Source organism: Antechinus flavipes, chromosome 5 (genome assembly GCF_016432865.1).
Source record: "Antechinus flavipes isolate AdamAnt ecotype Samford, QLD, Australia chromosome 5, AdamAnt_v2, whole genome shotgun sequence".
NCBI lineage: Eukaryota > Metazoa > Chordata > Mammalia > Dasyuromorphia > Dasyuridae > Antechinus > Antechinus flavipes.
The window spans coordinates 190,490,141-190,511,890 of NC_067402.1; the positions used below are offsets into that span (position 1 = coordinate 190,490,141).

Below are 21,750 nucleotides of genomic sequence, written 5' to 3' on the forward strand. Positions count from 1 at the left end.
TCATATACCATAACTTATTCAACCATTCTCCAACTGATGGGCATGCATTCATTTTCTAGGTTCTTGCCACTACAAAAAGGCTGCCACAAACATTTTTGCACATGTGAGTCTCTTTCTCTCCTTTAAGATCTCTTTGGGATATAAGCCCAGTAGAAATATTGATGGATCAAAGGGTATGCACAGTTTAATAGCTCTTTGGCTATAGTTCCAAATTGTTCTCCAGAATGGTTGGATCAGTTCTCAGTTCCACAACAATGTATCAGTGTCCCAGTTTTCCCACATTCCTTCTAATATTCATCATTATCTTTTCCTGTCATCTTAGCCAATCTGAGAGGTGTTTAGTGATACCTCAGAGATGTCTTAATTTGCATTTCTCTGATCAATAATGATTTAGAGCACTTTTTCATATGATTAGAAATGGTTTCGATTTCTTCATCTGAAAATTGTCTGTTCAAAGGCTTGAATTATTATAAATTTCAGTCAATTCTGTATATATATTTTAGAAATTAGGCCTTTATCAAAAACCTTTGAATATAAAAACTTTGTGCAAGTTTATTAATTCCCTTATAATCTTGTCTACATTGGTTTTCTTTGCACAAAAATATTTTAACTTAATATAATCAAAATTATTCATTTTGCATTCCATAATGTACTCCAGTTCTTGTTTGGCCACAAATTCATTCCCTCTTCATAGATCTGAGTGGTATTCTTCTAATTTGTTTATTATATCATTCTTTACATCTAAATCATGAACCCATTTTGATTTTATCTTGGTATAGAGTATTACGTATAGGTCTATGCCTAGTTTCTGCATAATTTATCCATAAAATACTTTCAAGACTTTATTATGTTCATGTAGATTTTCCCTACATGTAGCTGGTTTCATCCAGATGCTCTTCTTAACTTTGTTCTTAATGTATGACATTTCTTTTTCATATGTAGTACATCAGAGAATAAAGTGTTATTTAACAAATGTGACAATTCCCCTGTCATTGATGATTTAAAAAGGAAATAATTGAAGAATAACAAATTTGCTCCATTCTGAATCTAGTTTTGTCTTTCTGGCAGTTTCAGCTCTTGAAATGTTTGTTAAACTGGATCCCCTACCAAGCATTCTGTAGATTTGTTTATTCTTCTGGAGTTTTGTTTTGTTTTGTTTTGTTTTACGAAGCTTATAATCTTCTACAACAATAGTCTGCAATTAAATTCATATTGCTTGTATTCTTAACCAAAGTTTCCCTTGCCTGTTATCACACTTGATTAGGATATCAAATAAATTTTGGTTAAGATAAATATTGAGTTCTTTCAGTTCTTGACCATGGAGAGAAATAATGATAAGCAAGAAAAGAAAGGTCTTTATCCTTTTACTTTTCCTCTTTTTGATAAATGAAAACTCATTTGAATGGGTTGATCTGAAGGTGCTATCATTTTTTCAGTGTATAGAGTGCTTTACTTGGACTCTAAATACCCTGAGATAGTTCTTGATTATGTGACCCTGAACAGATCATTTAAACACTGCCAGTCTCAGTTTTCTTGAATATAAAATGGGGATGATAATGATGATGATGATGATAATAATAATAATAATAATAATAATAATGATAATAGCATCAACCTCACATGGTTGTTATGAGTATCAGATGAGATCACCTAAACAGAAAAATCTTTGCAAACCTTAAAGTACTATATGAATATTAGTTATTAATAATAGTAATAACATATATTACCTTTTTTATAATTTGATTTTTTAAAAATTTTGCTCTGTTTGATGGTCTGATTGTGCATGGATATCTGATTTCAATACAATGTCTTTATTTTTTATTTATCTTTTATTCATTATATTCATTCATCATTTATTCATTATTCATTTTTATTCATTCATTTATTCATTTCTAGTGAGTGTGTGTATAAGAAAGAAGAGAGAGAAGAGAAAAAGAGAAAGAGATTTTAAAGCACTAATAATACATTGACAGTAAGCTTCTGCAAAGTATATAAACCTGCGATTTCTCAACACAGGTTCTTAATTTCCAGCTTTCTTGTTACTCTTCATTTTGCTATTATTCATTGCTCTCCTTTTTGCCTCTCTTCATATCAGACACAACAAGCATCAAAGTATATTCTGAGTTAGTTTGGAGGATTTTGTTGAGTTTTTCATGGGATTTAATCTCTTTCTTCCTCCTTTGCAATAGATAGTTTGTGTGTGAACTTCAAATATGTTTCCAGTAGGTTTTTGCTTATCCTCATCATGAACACATGAAAATGAGATGATCAAGCATCCCATAAAATGATGTTTCTTGTGGCTTTGGGATCACAATGAAACTAACTCCACTAACTCCTGTTTTTTTTTTCTTTTAGCTACAATTAACTTTTGTCTTTTGGTTTTATTTATAAGACTACCAATGTTAACTTAGTTTAATTATTCCAATAGTGTGGTGGTTCATTAAGCAATGATCTCACATGTAGAATTTTTATGAGTAGATAAAAGTCATGGGGATGTAGATTTAGAGCTGGGGGGAACTAGATAGGCTATCTAGTAAAACACCTTTTTATTTTTGGGAAAAATTTGGTTCAAAGAGGTGAAGTTCTCTTGGGTCATGAAAAGCTCAATGTCACATAGATTGTAGGTGTCAAAGTGAACTCCAAGGTTCTCTTCTCTATAGTAGCTTTCTAAAAATTCCCACCTACCCAGTCCGATCTTAGCATTTTTTATGCCTTCCTTTGCCATACATGGAAGCAGAAGGAAGCCACAAGTGACTAAGGTATATATTTTGGTTTTCTTTGCTTGGTTGCAAAGAGACTTCATCACTGAGTGACTAATCGATTGACTTTTCATTGCAAAATGAATCCTTTGATAAAACTTGTGAACTTTTACCAGTACTATAATCAAAACTTTTCCAGAATTAATTGAACCTGCCAGAGCAAATATCACCCTCAAAAACTTGCAGTAATCTCCATGTCACTATAAGGAATCAGATTAAGACTTTATGAAGTATATTAATATTGTGGTATAAAATTCTTATAAAATTTTGGATGTAGGCCTAGATATCCATCAAATTCCCTTCCAGCTCTAATACACTATGACTCAGCTTAACTCATGTGGAGTTAAAGCAATTGTGGAAAATGACAAAGGCAAATTCAGCCAGTTACCAACCCTGCAACTTGGAATGGTGTCATGAACACTAGCTGGAAGATGGAACTAGAGTCCAATTGTTACCATTTCAGAATGTGATTCTTAGTATAGTGTAAAGAGTACTAGATTTGGAGAAAGAGTTCAAATACTGATTATATCTACTGCCTTTGTAAAGTCATCTATGCTGGATACTCTGTTTCTAGCACAACTGAAAACCATTTCTTTTTGATTGGATCCCTGAAGACTGGGAAAGCATTCCATTCATAAAATGCCTTGACATACTTTAATGAGAGTTTCAGGTCACTTTTCAATCTTTTTTTTTTTTTTCCCTTTGGCTAACAATCACAATTCTTTGAACTTTTCACTGTGGGTCCTATTTTCTATCTTAATCATCTTTCTTGTTCTTCTCTATAAGACTTCCAGTTGTCTTTCTGTTTTCTTTTATTAAAACTTTTTATTTTCAAAATATATTCAAAGATAATCTTCAATATTCACCCTTGCAAAACAAGTATGTTTCCTTGTGTTCCATTTTTTTCCTTCTCTTCCTCTCATACCCTCCCCTAGAAAGCAAATAATCCAATAAAAATTAAACATGTGTAATTCTCCTATATATTTTATATTTCTAGAATTAACATGCTGCATAAGAAAAATCAGATCAAAAAGGGGAAAAAATGAGAAAGAAAACAAAATGCAAGCAAACAACAACAAAAAAGTGAAAATAGTAGCTTGTGATCCACAGTTAGTCCCCACAGTCCTCTCTCTGGGTACAATTGGCCTGTATCACCTTGCTTTTGAAAAGGGCCACTTCTGTCAGAATTGATTGTATAATCCTGCTGTTGCCATGTACAATATTCTCCTGATTCTACTCCCTTCACTTAGTGTCAGTTCATGTAAGTCTCTCCAGGTCTCTTTGAAATCATCATGCTGATTATTTCTTATACAACAATAATATTCCACAAAATTCATATACCATAACTTATTGAGCATTCTCCAACTGTTGGGCATCCATTCAACTTCTTGCCACTACAAAAAAAAAGTTGCTTTAAATATTTTTGCACATGTGGAGCACCTCCAATTCTCCATGTGACTTTTAACATAAGTGACTGGCAATTAATAAAATAATATAATAAGTTCTCAGTCTTGTGAGTGTTTTCTTTTTATAATAATGCTAAATATTTACCTTGAAGTCAGTACTACCTGTGTTCGATTGCCATCAGATACTGAGTGAAGATATCTGTCCAAAAAGCATTCAAAAATTAAAATTTAGAAATAAAAAAAGAATAAATTATCTAAAAAGGATTTTTGTAGAATAGGAAAAATTTGGACAAAAATAAGCCTTTTTAAAAATCATATTTTAAAAATGAGACATTTTAGAGGTCTGAAAAGGAAATTTAGGTAAGGCATTAATTTCTTCCTGACATGGCACCTTTTATTTTCTTTGAAAGTTAAAAAAAAAACCTAGTTGGACTACAGAGTTCTACTATTAGAACTCACTAAGGGGAGAAAAAAGTATAAACTTAAATTTGGGAGAAAAAAATGAAATAATATTTAAGTAAAATTCAGAGAGAAAGAGTAATGCACATTCAAATAAACATTAAATGAGCTTACCCCAAGTTGCCCTAGCATGGATTTTTTAATTCTTGGATTTTTACTAAGTCATTTTGTAAGGTTTTGTATATGATTTACATAAGGAAGATAAATTTAACCTCTTCTCAGTTTCAGCCCTGCCCAATTCCCATGCTACCTGTGAATTTAATATTTAATGGGAATTCTATAAAATTATCCCAGAGCAGTTTTGGGTGGTGGAAAGAAAGGTAGAAAATTAACCTAAGATGAAAATGCTAGAAGATCTTCAGGATTTGATCAAGCAGGCAATAGATACTTCAGGCTGATCCAGAATTGGAGGGAGGAAGGAAGGGAGACCTTAATGGTTGAGATTAAAAAAAAAAAAAAAAAACTGTTCTCTTAATGATTTCAAATAGCTTAACTTGAAGAATAATCGAAATTATAACTTTTGACATCAAACTGGCTTGAAATCATTGAAATGTAGATTATCTTTGTCAGAAGTATGTCTCCAAGATAAGAGTTCAGAGTAAAATTTAAAAAATTATTCTAATAAATTCTGGAGGTAAAACAAGATATAAATTAAGTAAAAGTTTGGGAATAGTTTTTGGTAATGAGGGTAGTTTAGTAAATCATAACATTTGCTTTCTTTAAAAATTTGGTATCAAAGTATCATCACTAAACCTAAAACTGGTAATATTAATTTCAGTTGTTTAAATAAAATATCATATGTTGTTTTTACTAGGATGCATATCAAATGGAAAAGAAAAACTTTAATAGATAGAGATAAGGAAAAAAGTATTTATTAGGATAGCTTGAATCAGTTCAGGGAAGTAAAAAGAATTAGACAGGTTTATCTGGAACAAAGTATATCAAAATAAGAATAATGTGGTCAGCTAGGTGGTGCAGTAGATAGAGCACCAGCCCTGATGTCAGGAGGACCTCAGTTGAGCAAGTCACTTAATCCTCAGGAAAAAAAAAAAGAATAATGTAAAATAAAGCTAGAAAAATAGGTTGGAACCAAACTTAGTTGGACTGAAACTTAGAGGTTATTTTTTTTTTCAGTCTAGAGGCTATAAGGAGTCACTGAAGCTTCTTCAGGAAAGGAATGATATAATCATCTGGAAAATGATTTGAGTAACTATATGGGAAATAGATTAGTAAGAGAAGAGACTATAAGCAAGGAGACTAGTTAGGAAGCTGCTGTAGGCTGAACCTGATTCAAGTAAGTTTGGTGCCTTAGATTTGAATTAAAATCAAATGAGACACATGAGACTATTAAACAATTAACCAAAAAAGGCTTCCTTAGCTATAGCGTAGAAAGATTACCTAGCAAGGATATGGCACTACACATCTGATCAGCAGGATTTGTTGGATGTACTGATTTTAATGACTTGGGCTACCCATCAAGCCTCAGGGACACTGACTTGTGGACAAGTTATGTCTCAGGTGACCTGGAAATCATTCTGATGGCTTAGATCTCAGCTCCTTGGACCAACCTTGTCTCAGGGATAGTTTGTGACTCTTAGTAGTCTTCTTTCCTCCTCAGTAGGAGGAAATCTCTCCTACCTTATGAAGCTATTGTTCTTACTAAAAAGAGGATATTTTAATGGACCCAAGTGAAAGATGGTAAGAGCTTATACAAAGGTGATCATAGGGGACTAGAAAGGAAATGATTTTTTTTGTTTAAATGTGGAGGTAGAATTAGCTGCATATGATAATGGATTAGAGGTAGATGGAGAGCATAAAAAAGATCTTTCATCTAATCAGATCTTTGAAATAAATAACAGTGATTCATTGGCATAATGATGAATTTATGAAGATACCCAATTAATCTCATGAGATTACAGGGTATGGTTCATTGTTTGAAGGCAACAGAGGGACACCTCCTAAGAGATCAAAAGCAGAGTCATTTTCCTCCTTAGGTTTCAGAGATTGGCTGCAGCCCTTAATGATTATCTGACTGAAAATCTGCATGAACTGAAAAAGCTGCATCTTTGGCTCTCCTTAGGACTCTCTCTTCCTTTTCCCCTTTTAGGTTTTATTTTGTAGTGATGCAGACTAGGAGAATACATTTGTCCCTTCCCCCACCAGGACTCCTGGAGTGTGGCAACTTTGGGTAATCATGTGCTTTCACATGGCCTGAAAGGTGAAATCTTGAGCAGACACTTTCTGAGCTGAACAGATGGTAGCAACTGGGGCATTGAGATATTTCCTGCAGATGGACATAGAAGATATAGAAATGTGTATCCCCACTCAGTCCCAAGATCATTAGTTCTCAAGTTCTGGACTTCCCAGGTTTTCAAAAGAAGAGATTTTTTTTTTTCTGATATAGAATAATACTTGTAGGAAAGAAAAGGGCTTGTTTGCAATATTCTTGTGTAACCCTGTACCTGGAGAGTAAAGTTACTGAGTTTTCAAGTAACACAAGTCTTATGGGAAGAGGATCATTTGTTCAGAAGCCCCCAAAGTATGTTTATTTTATGAAGTCTAAGCCACAGGGTGGCACTATGAATCTACAAGACAATGTTTATAGTCCTGTGGGAAAATGTGAAGGTATTGCCTGCCCTAATAACAATTCTAAGTTCAGTTCCTGGATGGGAAAGTGATAGTCTGAGTGACATGTCTATTTCTATATTTCTTTGTGGGTTTCTATGGGTCCTTTATAACCTTTGCTCTTTTTTATGGAATGAAATAAAGACTGTCGCTAACTTGATACCCATATTGCCCTTGGCTTACTTGAACAGGTACTCAGGACACTTTTGCTCACATTTGGGAAACCTATATACAAATTATACTTTGAGAATAGTAGATATTCCTGAACAATTCCATATAGGGGCAGGGAGGTAACAACCTTCTCAGGATTAGGCTATAAGGATGAGAAGTAATCCATCCAAATCCAGGGTCTAGGAGTAATATATATACTGATTATATACATGTATAACCATTTCATTCAGATCCCCTTCACCTTTTTAATTCAAATTAACTAGCATTTAGTGCCTACTACGTACCAGTGCTGGAAATATAAAAATTTTAAAATGATAATAATGCCTCTCCTCAACATATTCTGCTGAGATTAGAAGAATCACTAATAATTGGTTGATGAGCAATGGTATAGGTTACAAAATGAAGTTTGATTGGAGCTCTGGTTTCCAAAAGGAAGAACATTAAGATATGGATGATTATGAGTAGGGATCAGCAAACAAGTCAATTTTGATCAAAGAATGAATGAGCAGAAATAGTGTGAAATTTTGGGGTGATTTGAAATCAAACTATAAAAGCTTTGAAATGCCTAAAGAAAGGACTTTATAGTTTATTATAGAGAAAATAGAGTAGCTGAAACTTCTTATGCCTGGGAAGGTTTGAAGATTGCAAAATTACAATTTGTATGGCTCTTCTTTGCCATTTCTATTACATTTAAATTTTGTCTATTCTTATTAGATTAGGCAAAGGTTGCTTAGTGGTTTGTAATTAAATATCAAATCTTATTCTCTGAGAACCCAAAGGTTTTGGGATGGGATGGAGAGCATAGGTGGAATGATTTCTTTAGACTTACTGAAAAGACTGATTACAGTCAAAAAAAGGACAGGTGAAAACACCCAGAAACGTTCAGATATATGATGGATATAGAAAATGATGGAGAGCATAATGGATGTTTTCAGTCTTCTCAATAATCACTCATTTCTACTATGCTTCTGGATTCCCCTGAATTATAAATCCCAGGTCTTGTTTAGTCAAGACATAGGGTATTTTGTTGCTTCTTCTAGGACACAGCAATATGTTTTGCTGCCAGTCCAGACTTCTGGACCTCAAGGATACAATACTTCAATGTCACTAAAGAGTTAAGAGATATCAAAGATTGTCAAAAGATTTCTCTAAAGCATGATTCTGAATGCAGTATCTCTCTGATAAACCCCATCAGCTCTCCCAGATCAAAGATGAAGTACTTCATATGACTTTTAAATCTTTTCCCAAGCTCTCCCTTTCTTACTTTTCCAATCTTCCTATATATTACTACCCTCCACAAACTCTATGGTTCAGTCTCACTGACCTAATTACTGTTCTTTACATATGATATATGGCACCCCATCTCCCATTTCCAAATCTTTATGCTAGCTATTTCTTACTGCTTTGAATGCTCTTGGTTGCATACTTCCAACCCTTGGAATGTGATTTATTTCAAGACTTAGCTTAATAGCCTTTCTGAACAAGGTCTCCCTAAATCCCTTGACTGGAAGTACCTTTCTTTTATAGTAATCTCATATCTACTTTGCATATCTATCTTGTATGTGAATGTACACACATGTGTGTATTGTATAAACATACACATACATATATATGTATAATTTGCACATATATAGATAGATATATAAGTATGTGTGCATATATGTGTGCGTGTGTGTGTGTGCGCGTGTACAAGTAGATTATAAACTCTTTGAAAGCATGAATGAATTGTTTTCCTTTTAAAAAAAAAATCCCTAGCACTTCACTTTTTTCTTACCTGAAAAAGTACCTCTAAATTATGGAATTTATGGATTTGGAGAGAGGGAAAGAAAAAACTTTTTATTAACTTTCTAGTGGTTTCCTGATAAAATCTAATATGTTTTTAGTCTTAAAGGTTGCCAAAACCACTGAGATAGTGTCTTTAGGGAACATTATCAGCCATCAAAAATGTCCAAAGTGACCTACATGATTCTTTTCCTGAATGGTAACTGATATTAGAAAGTTGATCCTTCTGTTTGTAAAATTTGGTTTATTTTTCTCCAAATGTATTTTGTAACACTGTCATTTATTTGCTCCCTTCCTACCCATTTATATATCTTTGTGATCTTTTATGCAGTTTTCCCCCCATTGGAAGAGGGATTTCACTGCCTGAAAAAAAAAAAAAAACTGTAAACCTAGAGACTTTACTATTTATCCCTTTTTAAAACCAAATATGGAAACATTTCCCTCAGAAACTCTTAGGATTTCTCATCCCTTAACTATTTCAACCTTTTGTTTCCTGTGGCTCTAAGAGAAGAGAGGATATTATATAAATGAGAATATTTAAGAAAATAGATTATGGGTAAGGATGTCCTCAAAAGGAATATTCTAGAATGTCATGAAGGAAGAGTTCTTGACTTGAATACTATAGAGGAAACAAAAAAGGGAGAGGAAGGCAGAGGGGAAAAAAGTAAAAGGAGAGAGGGGAGGGGAAGGGAAGAGAAGATGTAGGGAGTCGGGGAGGAAGGAAGGGAGAGGGAGAGAGATAGAGATTCCATGTCCAAAGACCAGACAAAACCATGTCTGGGGGTAGAAGTAAAGCAGTGCTAAAGTCAATTTTAATCAACTGAGAGAGATCATTGTTAAATCAATGTAAGCTCAGAAATTGACAAATACTACAAATTGGGACTTGATTTATTGTTTTGTTTATTATCTAGAATTTAAAAAAATAAAGAGAACATGTCAGTAATTAGATTAAACTTAAAATTGTGAATAAAGTAGGACAAAGGTGCCCTATTTTTTGGAGAGATCTTTGTTAAACATTTACCATCAAACCCCTGGGAAAAGGTCTCCAAAGGACATTGAGAGAGAGAGAAGATTATTTCATATGCACTGAAGTCAATCTCATTATGTTGATTTTATTGACATAAGAATTACAGCAGTTTATTCTTTCCTTTCACTCTTGTCCCATGATATAAATGGCATTTTTTCCCAGGGGGGAAAACCCTAACCCCATCATTTTATATATGTATTCTTGAAAAATTGTGTATATATCAAATTTGCAAATTAATTCATACTTGGAATATACTAAGGGAACTAGTTATTTCAATGAAACCTTGTAGTGAATCATTTAGTCAAGTAAAGAGCTGTTTTATATATAAAGCATATAATCAATTCTAATGTGTTTGTTTAGGAAGTTTCTGTTTTGATATGGGCTTTTTTAACAGTAAGACATAATTGAATTTGATCATGTTCTATAAAATAAAAGTTATTGTATCTTCTAAATTTGCCTAATTAATAAACAAAGGATAGCTCAGGCTCCAGAAGAATATTTTTTGAGTCAACACCACTGGGACGCTAAGGCCCAAGATTTTCCTCTTATATCTCAACCAAGCACCAAGTAAACTTTCAAACCTATATTTGGAGTTGCATATTTTTATCATTCACACTTTCCAACGTTTTTGAAGAATAAAGAGACAAAGTTCATGCAGTGAAGGGAATCAGAATCTATTTTTTAACCTTAAAGTTATAAACATTTGTATCAAAATATTTACAATTACTGTATATGAAATATCTTATTCCATGAAAAAAACCAAGTACAGTACTAGGACATGCCCACCAATGTAATACAGATTACATAAGAAGGAAATGTTCCATAAAGAAAAGAGGGGAATATGATGCTCACTCACGCATTTTGACCTTTGTAAGTGACACAAACATCTCCTTGGTTAACTCATGGCATAAGTGTTTTGGAAGTTATAAAAGCCTTTACTACTTGCCCAAACTTTTCTTTTCCATTAAAACATTATCAACCCACAATTTTCCAAGCCAACTTGGCTATCACCCTCAGGTAATCCAGTGCCCTGCCCCTAGCATATACATAGAACTAGAATATACACCAGTACTGCTTAATAATACTACTTTTACATAAATATCAGCATTCATGGCAGAACAACCCCACATAATTCAGGGAAAAAAATAGTACAGAAGATATTGGGAGAGTAAAAGTTAAGTGAGAAGGGAAAGATGTCTGAAATTCCTTCCCAAGACTGCTTCCTTCACATGGAAAGGGGAAACGTTAGAAAAAGAAACCCAAGGTCTGAGATGGCTTTAAATAGCTGCTCTAACTGTCCCTTTAAGAACCCCACTTTCCCCTCTGCCTACCAAGGGGAGAAAAGCAATGGCTAGTTGACCAGAAGGAACAGAATAACTCAATCCTATATATTAATGCCCCTATGGCAGCAGAGCAGTTCAATTATGACCTGATCAGGTACCATAAGAGTCACTTTATAAAAAGAACTTAACTACCTATTTACTAAAATTTTATTTGTCTTGGGGGAATGTTCTGCTTTTTGGCAGGAAGTAAGGAAGCAAGCAATCTGTTCTCATAACTGAGCTATGACATAATAATACTTCACAATAAGGTAGCACCTTTCACCCAAGGTCCTTTCTGTTGGTTTAATTTAATTTTAGTTGAAATAGCTTTTTTAATAATTTTCTCTACCTTGTAAGGTACAGGTTCTTAACCTGGGGTTCACAGACCTTCTAAGAGGTCTTTGAATTGTTTTCAGGGAATCTGTGAACTTAAATGGGAGGAGGAAGAATATATCTTTATTTACACTAACTTCTAAGTGAAATTTAACTTTTCCTTCAATTATGAAATAAACATTATTCTGAGCAGGGGTCCGTAGGCTTCACCAGAATTTTCGAAGCGACCCATAACACAAAAAAAAGGATTAAGAAGCCCTGCTCTGAAGTTAATCAGGATTGTTATTGACCATCTGACAAAGCTAAGGTCTTTGAACCCCAGTTTCTTGTATAATGAGAAGACCAGACTCGGTAACTTCTAAAGGATGTAAGATCCTGGGCCTCCAAATATGAGAAATTGAACTTCAAGGAAATGATATAACATACTCCCGTATCATATTAGGCATCAGGGCTAGAACAAAGTAATAAAACCCCAGTTAGGATATTCTTGCCCAGATTGTTAGACCACACTTTCTCTGTTGTGGGAGAAAACTCAAAGGAGAGTATATAAAAAGTTGTGTTTACTGCCTTCCCATATACAAGCAAGAAAAATTTGTAGACAACTAAAACATTGAGTTCAACATCAAAAAAAGTTCCTAGGAGCATGGTTCAGGAAATTTGGTATTCTTTTCCAGACAATTCTTTGGTCCCATAGCTTGCATGTTATATTCACTGTAGACTTTGTAGTTAATTAATGGCTTTGCAGAAGCTCCTAGCCTCAGAGTCTAGGCAAGGAGCCCAGCAAACTTCAGTGGTGAGAGGCCTCCATGTGGGATGAATGTGCGTTTTGATCAGCTACTCTGTGGGTAGGGAATGGATTAGAGGACCTTTGGGGTCCCTTCTGGGTATAAAATCCTCTATTCTCTATCACCTCCATCACAATAGCCATACTACTTGCTTTGTCTTCCCCCTGAAATCTCTGCCTCAATCAGCAAGCATTTATTAACACTTCCTATCTGTCAGGTATTGAACCAAGCACTCACATACTTGTTGTGACTTACTTTTTCTGATTACTCAGGCTAATCATAACAGAGATTATCAGATGATTGCCAACAGCTTGGTTTAGGGCCACTTTGTAACAGGGATTTAATGTTTTGCTCTGAGTAGGAAGGGAGGGTTTGCTTCCAGATTTAGCACAATCAGCACAAAAATAACACCACGGTGGTTGCCAGGAACTTGTACCGCTATTTTAACTTGGTGAGAAGGGGCTTTCTTGATTCCTCAGGAGTGAGAACTTCACTGCTTCTCCACCATGCTAGGAAGTCAATGGCATGATAATCTGGCAAGTCCAACAGAGTTTAGAACAGCAGGAGGACCAATCCTGGTGGTTTCTGGGAAGCTCTCTGGCCTGTGGTATCCAAGGAAGATCAGAGCAGCTTCTTCTCACAGCCTGCTTTCTCTTGAGGGTAGGGTTTGTGGTGGTAGTGATTTTTCTCAGTGATGAGTCTAGTTCTTCCCCTTCCCATGCCCGCCCCATCCTCCCATCCCACCCTTTATATGGTTCTTCTAGCAGAGCAACTCCCACTTCCCTCCCAGTTTCAACAGCTTTCCCCTCCCAGCACCCTCCCCCAAACCCCACAGAAAAAATTCCAGCAGCCTTATTTCTTTCTAAGGACCAGATAGAGGACACCAATAATGAAGCTAAAGCAGAAGCAGATCCAGGCCAGAATAAAGCAGTATCCGTGGTGATCAATTGGGAATTTAAGGTTGTGGTTAGCATATTTATCAGTGTAGATGGAAACGGCAATCAGAATGCATAACCCTGTAGGGAGAGGGGGAGAGAGGGAAAAGAGAGAAAAAGAGAAAAAAAGAGAAACCAGTGTTAAAGTCAGAAACACAATCCTCATTTTTTAGTTTTTGTCCTATTGTATAGAGGAAGTAATCAAACACATTTCTGTGATTTTCTATTCACACTTTCTTCATTGTTATGCACAATAAATCACTTGAGAATATTTAAAACTGAAATTTAGGTCACCAACTCGAGCCCCAAGTAGAAAGAAAGACTACAGTTGAGCTCTGCAAAGAAACTGCTGAATTGTCTAGGTGGAGCAATAAGCATAAACAAGTGGACGCCTAAAGCAACCCAAAGAATCTTCTTCCCATTCTCAGTGTTGCCTTTATCTAGAGCATGTCAGGGCAGGATGTGATTGCCCAGGAATGTTCAGTGACAGCTCTTCAGGCTCAAGTGGATGAATTGGATAATATCAATAGTAGAATGATAATAATAACAATATCTGTTTTATGTTGTGGCTACACCTTTTCCCATTTTGAAAACTCATGAGAGCCCTGCTCACTAATTAAGCACAGCAATGGGCTGCTTTTTCAGAGGTTTTTCAGATAATGTGCAGCAACTGCTTAGTAGCAGCTTGTTATGAAGGACCCAGGGATCTGCAGGCGCTTGACCTTTAGTTTAATTAAAGGTCCTAAAAAGAGAAAATTAGAAAGGATTGTTTCACATCTATGTCATGCTATGTTCTGTCATGTCATGCTTTGAGTAAGTAGCGCCTACTAAATTCCTTGTGCTTTCCTTACTGTAGCTATTTGAGTAAGTAGTTCCTGCTATATTACTTATGTTTTTCTTACTGTAAATATCTATATTTTAAGGTGAAGAGACTGAACTTAGCACACACTTACAGCAAACCAGCATCATGGCACCCGAGAGGAAGAACCGGTTTCCTTTTTCCATGGTGAAGAGTTGGAATATGAAAACGATAAGAGAAATGACGGAGAAGATGATGGCCAGAATCATGAAGGCTTGCACGGATTTGAGGGCATCTGTCCAAATATTTATAAGCACAGGGAAAGGATTAAACTTAGCTAGCTCAGAAAAAAAAGGGGAGGAGGGTTAAAGTTTTTTTTTTTTCAAACTGTCAAAAAAAAAAAAAAAAAAAAAAAAGATCAAACATACCCTCCTCTGCATATGGTAGGGCTTCATTACATTTCCCATTATCACAGATATTCCAAAGACCCGCAGAGTAGGTCCCATTCTTTGCAACTACCCACACCTAAAACCAAAGAAAAATAAATAAGTAAATAAAATCTGTCTTTCAGCATATCTCTAGTACCAAAATGCTAACAGTGTTATAAGTGTCTGTTGACACACTTAAGTTGGCCCACTCACTTGTCCTCATTAATCTGATGTTTGTATTTCTATAATAAAGCTCCAGGGTAAACCTGAATTCATTCCTCTTTACCTTTAGCTCTTGGAATCTTTAGTTCATCCAGGTTTCATCAATTTAGGGGTCACCTCCTGTCCCTTCCTAGCATTGAGCTCAGTTTTTGATGACTTTTCCCCTCTCAAATTAAATTGAATTTACTTATTTGTGTTAATATTGTAACCTCCAAGTGGAAAATATGCATCTTAAGAACAGAGATCTGGTTTTTTGTTGGTTGGTTGGTTGGTTGGTTGGTTGTTCTCAACACTAAGACAATAACTTGAATGTAATAGGAACTTAATGAGTACGTATTGTATTCAATGAATGACTTGAATCTCCCTAAATTATCTTCTTATAATTCTCTCATAGGATTAAAGTGTAAATTGCAAAGGAGTATGATAAAGACTAAGATTGTATAGTCCTGAAACACTCAGAAAGGGCCCTGAATGAAATTAGGTTAGGACTCATAATGACTCAGGAAAGAGAAAGTTCAATTGAAATTATATCATCAAAACCTCAATGCATCTTTGATTCTTTTCTTTCACCCTTCATCTCTAACCTCTAATTAGTTGCCATATGCCATCAATTTCAGCCTTTACAATATTGAAGAAGACTTAATCCTCCTAATTTATTGGGAACATAAGAGCCATCTTTCTATTAATCCTTTTCTACAATTCAAAATTTCTCTACTCTATCCTTTCTCTTTCCTTCTTTGTCCTAGTTTTTGATAAAGCTGTGGCTCTTTTTGCCAAAGCCAAATTCTCTGCTTCTATCTTTCATTTCTCCTCCTGTCGCCTTGGTAATTTCCTCTCTTCATTTCATCTTTAGTCTCTCCCTATTCACTAGCTCCTTTTCTACTCCCTATAAATATGACCTTTTCCTCTAATCCTTTTGGTTTGGTTAAATTTAAAAGAACCAAAAGAAAAAAATCACATCCCCAATTATTCTCTCAAACCATTGTTCCATATTTCTCCAGCCTTTTCAAGCCAACGTCTTTGGGGGAAAAAAAACTGTCTATTCTCTTTGGTCCCTTTCCTCAATTGCTTGCAAAGTGGATTCTGTCTGGAGCACTCAATTGAACCGTCTAGCTCCAGGATTGATAACAATATCCGATTTCTTACTTGCTTAATCTTTTTCTCAGATCACATTTTTCTATACCACTTTACAGCTTTTACAATTGTGACAAAGTTGTGTGATTCTTGGATGCTCTCTCTCCATTGACTATTTCCTAAAACTCCTCTTTCCTATCTGACAACTATTTCTCAGTATCATTTGCTAACCACAAATTCTCCCACTTACCCAAGATTCCATGCTAAATATTTTTTTCTTCTTTCTCTATACCTTATCTTATGAGTCATTAGCTCTCCTGGATTCAATTATAATCTCTATGCAGATGCCTCACAAATTTATTCAATCTTTACATAGGCTATCTGTCATGTTTGGAATGTGTTTTCTACCCATCCCTGTCTCACAGAGCCTTTCCCTTCCTTTAAGGCTCAGTTTAGGTGCCAACTCATAAAGGAAACTTTTCCTTGTTCTTCTAATTGCTAGTACTCTCTCTTTCCTCTAATTATCCTGTTATCTGTTTAGATGTTGTATTCCCAACAGAATGTAATGTCCTTGAGGGCAAGGTCTATTTTTTCATTTCTATTATTGTATCTAACACAAGGTCTTGCACATAGAAAACACTTAAGAAATGTTTCAGTATTTCACTAATCTGTACTTTTGTTGGTGTATAGATACCTTACTAATCAAAACAGATTGCAAACATGCTATAACTTAGTAGATGTTTTTGGTAAATTTTTGTGTTCCTAAATCCACCACTTTGTGGCCAATCTAAAGAGAAGTCTCTCTGAATGTAAGTGGCCTGGCTTTGGCCAACAGCCAATCCCCAACTTACATTCAAAGAGTTTCCAGCTTTGTAGAAACCAACAGACATTGCAGTTTACTAGTACAGATTTCCAGAACCCAAGACCTCTTCCATGGCAAAATAAAGCAGCAGAAGAGGATTTCAAAAAGAGATTGAATTTTTTAACTGGATTAAAGAAAACTGGGCATGTGCATATTTAAAAAGAACTATAGATCTCAGTGAAGAGTTGAGAGTTCTTTAATCAAATTTAAAAAACAAAAATAATTTCTGACTTTAAGGTATTAATTTAGGCACTTCAAAATTAAATAATTTGTTTCCATCACACATGAGATGAACAATAAAGCTAGGGCTGAAGTTTCAGAGCCCTGTGAGTTTTTGTTTATTGCTTATTGAATTCTCTACTACCTTTCTGATGGAAAAAAAAAATAAGATTTCGTTCTTAAAGAATTTTTTTCTTAGGACCTACATGTGCCAAAATATTTGCAGTAACTCTTTTTGTAGTGGCAATAAACTGGAAATTGAGTGGATGTCCATCAGTTGGGTAATGGCTGAATATGTGATAGTATATGAATATAATGGAATATTATTGTTCTATAGAAATGAACAATAGGATGATTTCAAAAAGGACTGGAGAAGCTTACATAAACTGATTGATGCTAAATGAAGTGAATAGAAGAACCAAAAGAACATTGTACACAACAACAAGATTATGTGATGACCTTGACTTTTTTCAGCAATGAGCTGATTCAGACCAATTTCAATAGACTTGTTATGGAGAGTCATTTGCATACAAAGAAAGGGCCATGGGGACTGAATGTGGATCACTACATTCTATTTTCACCTTTTTTGTTGTTTGTTGTTGTTTGCTTGTTTTTTCCTCTCTTTTTTCTTTTTAATCTGATTTTTCTTGTGCAGCATGATAAATGTAGGAATATGTTTAGAAGAATTGCACATGTTTAACCTATATTGGATTACTTGCTGTCTAAAGAAGGGAGGAGGAAAAGAAGGAGGGTGAAAAATTTGAACACAAGGTTTTGCAAGGCTGAATGTTGAAAACTATCTTTGCATATATTTTGAAAAATAAAAAGCTATTATTTGAAAAAAAAAAAAAGAATTCTTTCCTTGGGGCAGATAAGTGGAGCAGTGGATAGAGTCTTGGCCCTGGCCCTAGAATAAAGAGGACCTGAGTTCAAATATAGCCTCAGATACTTACTAGTTGTGTGACCCTAAGCAAGTCATCTAACCCTGCTTCCCACCTCCTCAATTTTTTTTTCTTATTAGTAATTGTCAACAAAGATAACATTTCAATAGACTAAAAAGAATAAAACAGAGGTTTATATTAAGGAATTATCAGCTTCTATTATGTACTAAGTGAGGTTTTTTTAGAGATAGATGTATGTACATATACACACATAGATAGTAGATGATACATTGAGAAAGATGAATAGATACATGACACATAGATACATACATATATATATACACATATATAAATTAATAAGGAAGTAGGTAACAAAACTGCTCTACATAAATCTTTTTTCAAGATCTCCCTTACAAATAAAATTACAAGACAAATTAATTTATGACAAAAAGCACAAAGTAGGTAGTCCAGAAGACTTTCATTTATAATGTATTCTGAGTGTATATAGATACTATCAGCAAACTTTGAAAGGTTTGGCTAAATCTTGTAGTGGATTTACAATGGAGTTAGTTCAGACCAACTGCAGATAGTAGTACTAACTCAAACTACCTTCCTGTGAGGCCCTATAACCTTCACATGGAGCTGGCCTTTTTGCCCATTTGACCTGAAAATGTTTCCAACCATAGTGTCATTTCTTTAGGATATGTCATAAAAGTGGACTATTGACTCCAGAATAACAGACTTCTGTTAAAATACACATTATCTAGAAAAAGAAATGAAGTAAGCTAGTGAAGTAGGATCTACTTATTCTCATTATTATAATATTACTCATTCACGCAGCTTGACAATTTATTATGCTAGTTATTTTTCATCTTACAAAACATAAGAGTAAAAGTTTTTATCCTGTAGGAGACAAGAGAAATTAAAAAACATTGTTATTTATTTCCACATCTATTTGTATTTCATAGTTATAGGTTCAGAACCAAAAGAGAGCTCTAAGGTTATTTATTCCAACCCCTTTATTTTAGGGGTGAAGAAACTGGTTTCAGAATTATCAAATGAGTTGCTTAAATTCATTCAGGGAATTTATGTGGCAACACCATGATTTCAGCTGAGAGCTTCTGAGCTCTCAACCTAGCACTTGGTCCAATGCACAATTTTACAAATGAGGAAACTGAAACTAAAATAGTGGAAATGGGTTGGACAAGATCATATAGCTCTCTACTAGCATGGCTCATATTCAAAGCCAGATCCCCTTCTGATTTTAAATCCAGCACTCTTCACCCTGAATACTCATAAATAGCAACAAACCCTTCTTCTCTTCTCATTAAAATCTATTTACATTTATATTGTAACAAAAGTCTGACCTAGATCATGTAGCAGCAGTTACTGAGATATCATATAGGTAACATTTGAGTCATATGGTTTTTATGTACAAAGTCTTAACAACAATGACGATCATGGCAACAATAACAGCAACCACAATAATGATACACAATAAACAAATTGAACATTTAAAGTGGCCACCAGAGGTCAGGGTACTCCAAGATGCAGAGATAACTCACTATTTCCCAATCTTTATAACTCCATTGTAAAGGAAAATTTTATCCTGGAGATATTTTTTCCAGGAAATATTAAGACAAATATTTTCATATTCTTTTATATTGGCAAATATGTTGACACACAAGTTTAATCTTCTCAAACACTAGTTTCATCATTAATCTCCTGTTCAAAAAGTTTCAATGACATGAAATCTAAAAATGAGTGGATTATAATCAGGTGCTAGTGAATAGACTTGAGTGAACTGCTCACAAAATCAAATCACAGATTCTTGGAATTGAAGGGTACCCTAGAGGCCATGGAAATATGTAAATATCTAGAGTGAGTACTTCAGTGAGGATTGTCCCACTATCTCACAAGGTAGTCATTTGAACAACTCTTATTACTAGGTACTTTTTCTTTTATTCAAACTTCAATTTGTGTCTTTTCAACTTGTACTAATTGTCTTAAAGTCTGCCCTCTGGAGCCAAGTGGGACAAATCTAACCTTTCTCAGTATGCCAGACAGCCTTTCAAATGCTATTATCTTGTCACCTCTAAATATTCCTTTTCTATTTCACAGGTGTGTGTATTGTGTATGTATGTATGTATAAGTGTACATGCACATGTATATGTATGTGTGTCAGGTTGTTATCCTTTTCTCCAGTTTTTCTCCAATGTCCTCCCTAGAGACTTATACCCAGAACTAAACACAATAGTGTTTAGTTTTCTCACTCCAAATCCTACATCTCTCATAATGTAAGCTAACATTGCTTTTTTTTTTTTTTGCTATAATGTATAATCACACAGTTTATACATCTTAAAATCCACTAAATTCCTAGTTTTTTGGGCTGAGCTTTGTCTATTTATACATTTACCATCTTGTTCTTATGAAAATAATTTTGGAATCTAAGAATCAAACTTTACCCTTTACCCTATTCAATTTTATTATATTCAGTGCAGCTTATGTTTCCGGCTTCCAAACAATTTTTTGGATATTGATTCTCATACAACTTCATCTCTGAAAATTTGACAAGCATACAATGCTTCCTAATGCCAGTTAGAATTAAGGAAAGATTCATGGAACATTTCCTTTGAAAAAGCATCTTTCAAATTGACATCTACTCATTAATAGTTAATTTAAGGGTCCTACAAGTCAAGTCTCTCTGAATTCATGTATTTATATCCTCACATAGACCACATCTCTACTTTTAAAGAAAGACTGTATGAAAATTTGTTAAATACTTCTTTGAAATTCTCATTCTACCCAGTATTTCTCTGATTATAAATCTAGTTGCCCTGTCCAAAAAAAAGGAAACAAGTTAATCTGGAATGAACTGTTCTTGAAATGGTTGGAGTTTGGTTGGAGTTGGAGTTCTTAAGAAGAATATCCAGAATCATGTAACTCATATTTTCAGATATAAATACCAAGGTAGCAACTTCTAGAAAGTTCACCTGAGAAATTCATAGCACTTGAATAATACAAAATAGTTTGAAAGGTTGTGAAATAAACTGAATATCTGCACAGTTCCAACTTGGCTCAGTAATCTTTAATGAGAGACAACTTTCCCTATTTTAGATTTCTAGTCTTTAGATTATGGTTTTCCTATGAGTTCACAAAAGTTCTATAGAATTAAAAACATAGTAGGAGAGCATTACTCACATTTGCAATGGTTGAGACAAACAACATGATGACTGTGGCAATGTGGACCACAAAGATCCCGGCCAGTAGTACCAACATCTTGTCTGAGTGGAAGTTGATGAAAAGAGCTCTAAAATGGAAGCACACAAAAAAGTTTATTATAAGATCTAAGAACATAGTTTCAACATATGTTATACATATGGAATCCCAAAGCAAAAGAGGTAGGCATTCCTTCTTTCTAGGTGGTATAAGTAAATTGAACACTAACTATGAAGACAAAAAGAACAGAATTCAAATACTATCTTAGACTGTTAATAATTATATAACTCTAATTAAGTTGCTTAACTTTTCTTAACTTCAGTTTCCTCATCTAGCATAAGAAGACATTAACTTATCTGAGGATGACAAGTATTTAGCCAACATGGTTCTTTTGACAAGATAACATGGATAAAACACTTTGCAAACTTTAAAACACTGAATT

The 21,750-nt window shown here is 34.4% G+C and overlaps 1 protein-coding gene across 1 annotated transcript in view; it reads right to left on the minus strand.

Annotated features, from left to right (window-relative positions):
* Positions 1-10,882: 10,882 nt before the first annotated feature.
* The window catches only part of EMP1 (epithelial membrane protein 1), a 29,850-nt gene continuing 18,982 nt past the window's right edge, over positions 10,883-21,750 (minus strand). The window contains exons 2-5 of the mRNA XM_051963447.1: positions 21,291-21,399; positions 14,832-14,928; positions 14,558-14,698; positions 10,883-13,685 (exon numbers count right to left, since the gene is read on the minus strand). Coding sequence (XP_051819407.1) covers positions 13,522-13,685; positions 14,558-14,698; positions 14,832-14,928; positions 21,291-21,368 — 480 coding nt within the window. The 5' untranslated portion in view covers positions 21,369-21,399 and the 3' untranslated portion in view covers positions 10,883-13,521. The remainder of the gene's footprint in view (positions 13,686-14,557; positions 14,699-14,831; positions 14,929-21,290; positions 21,400-21,750) is intronic.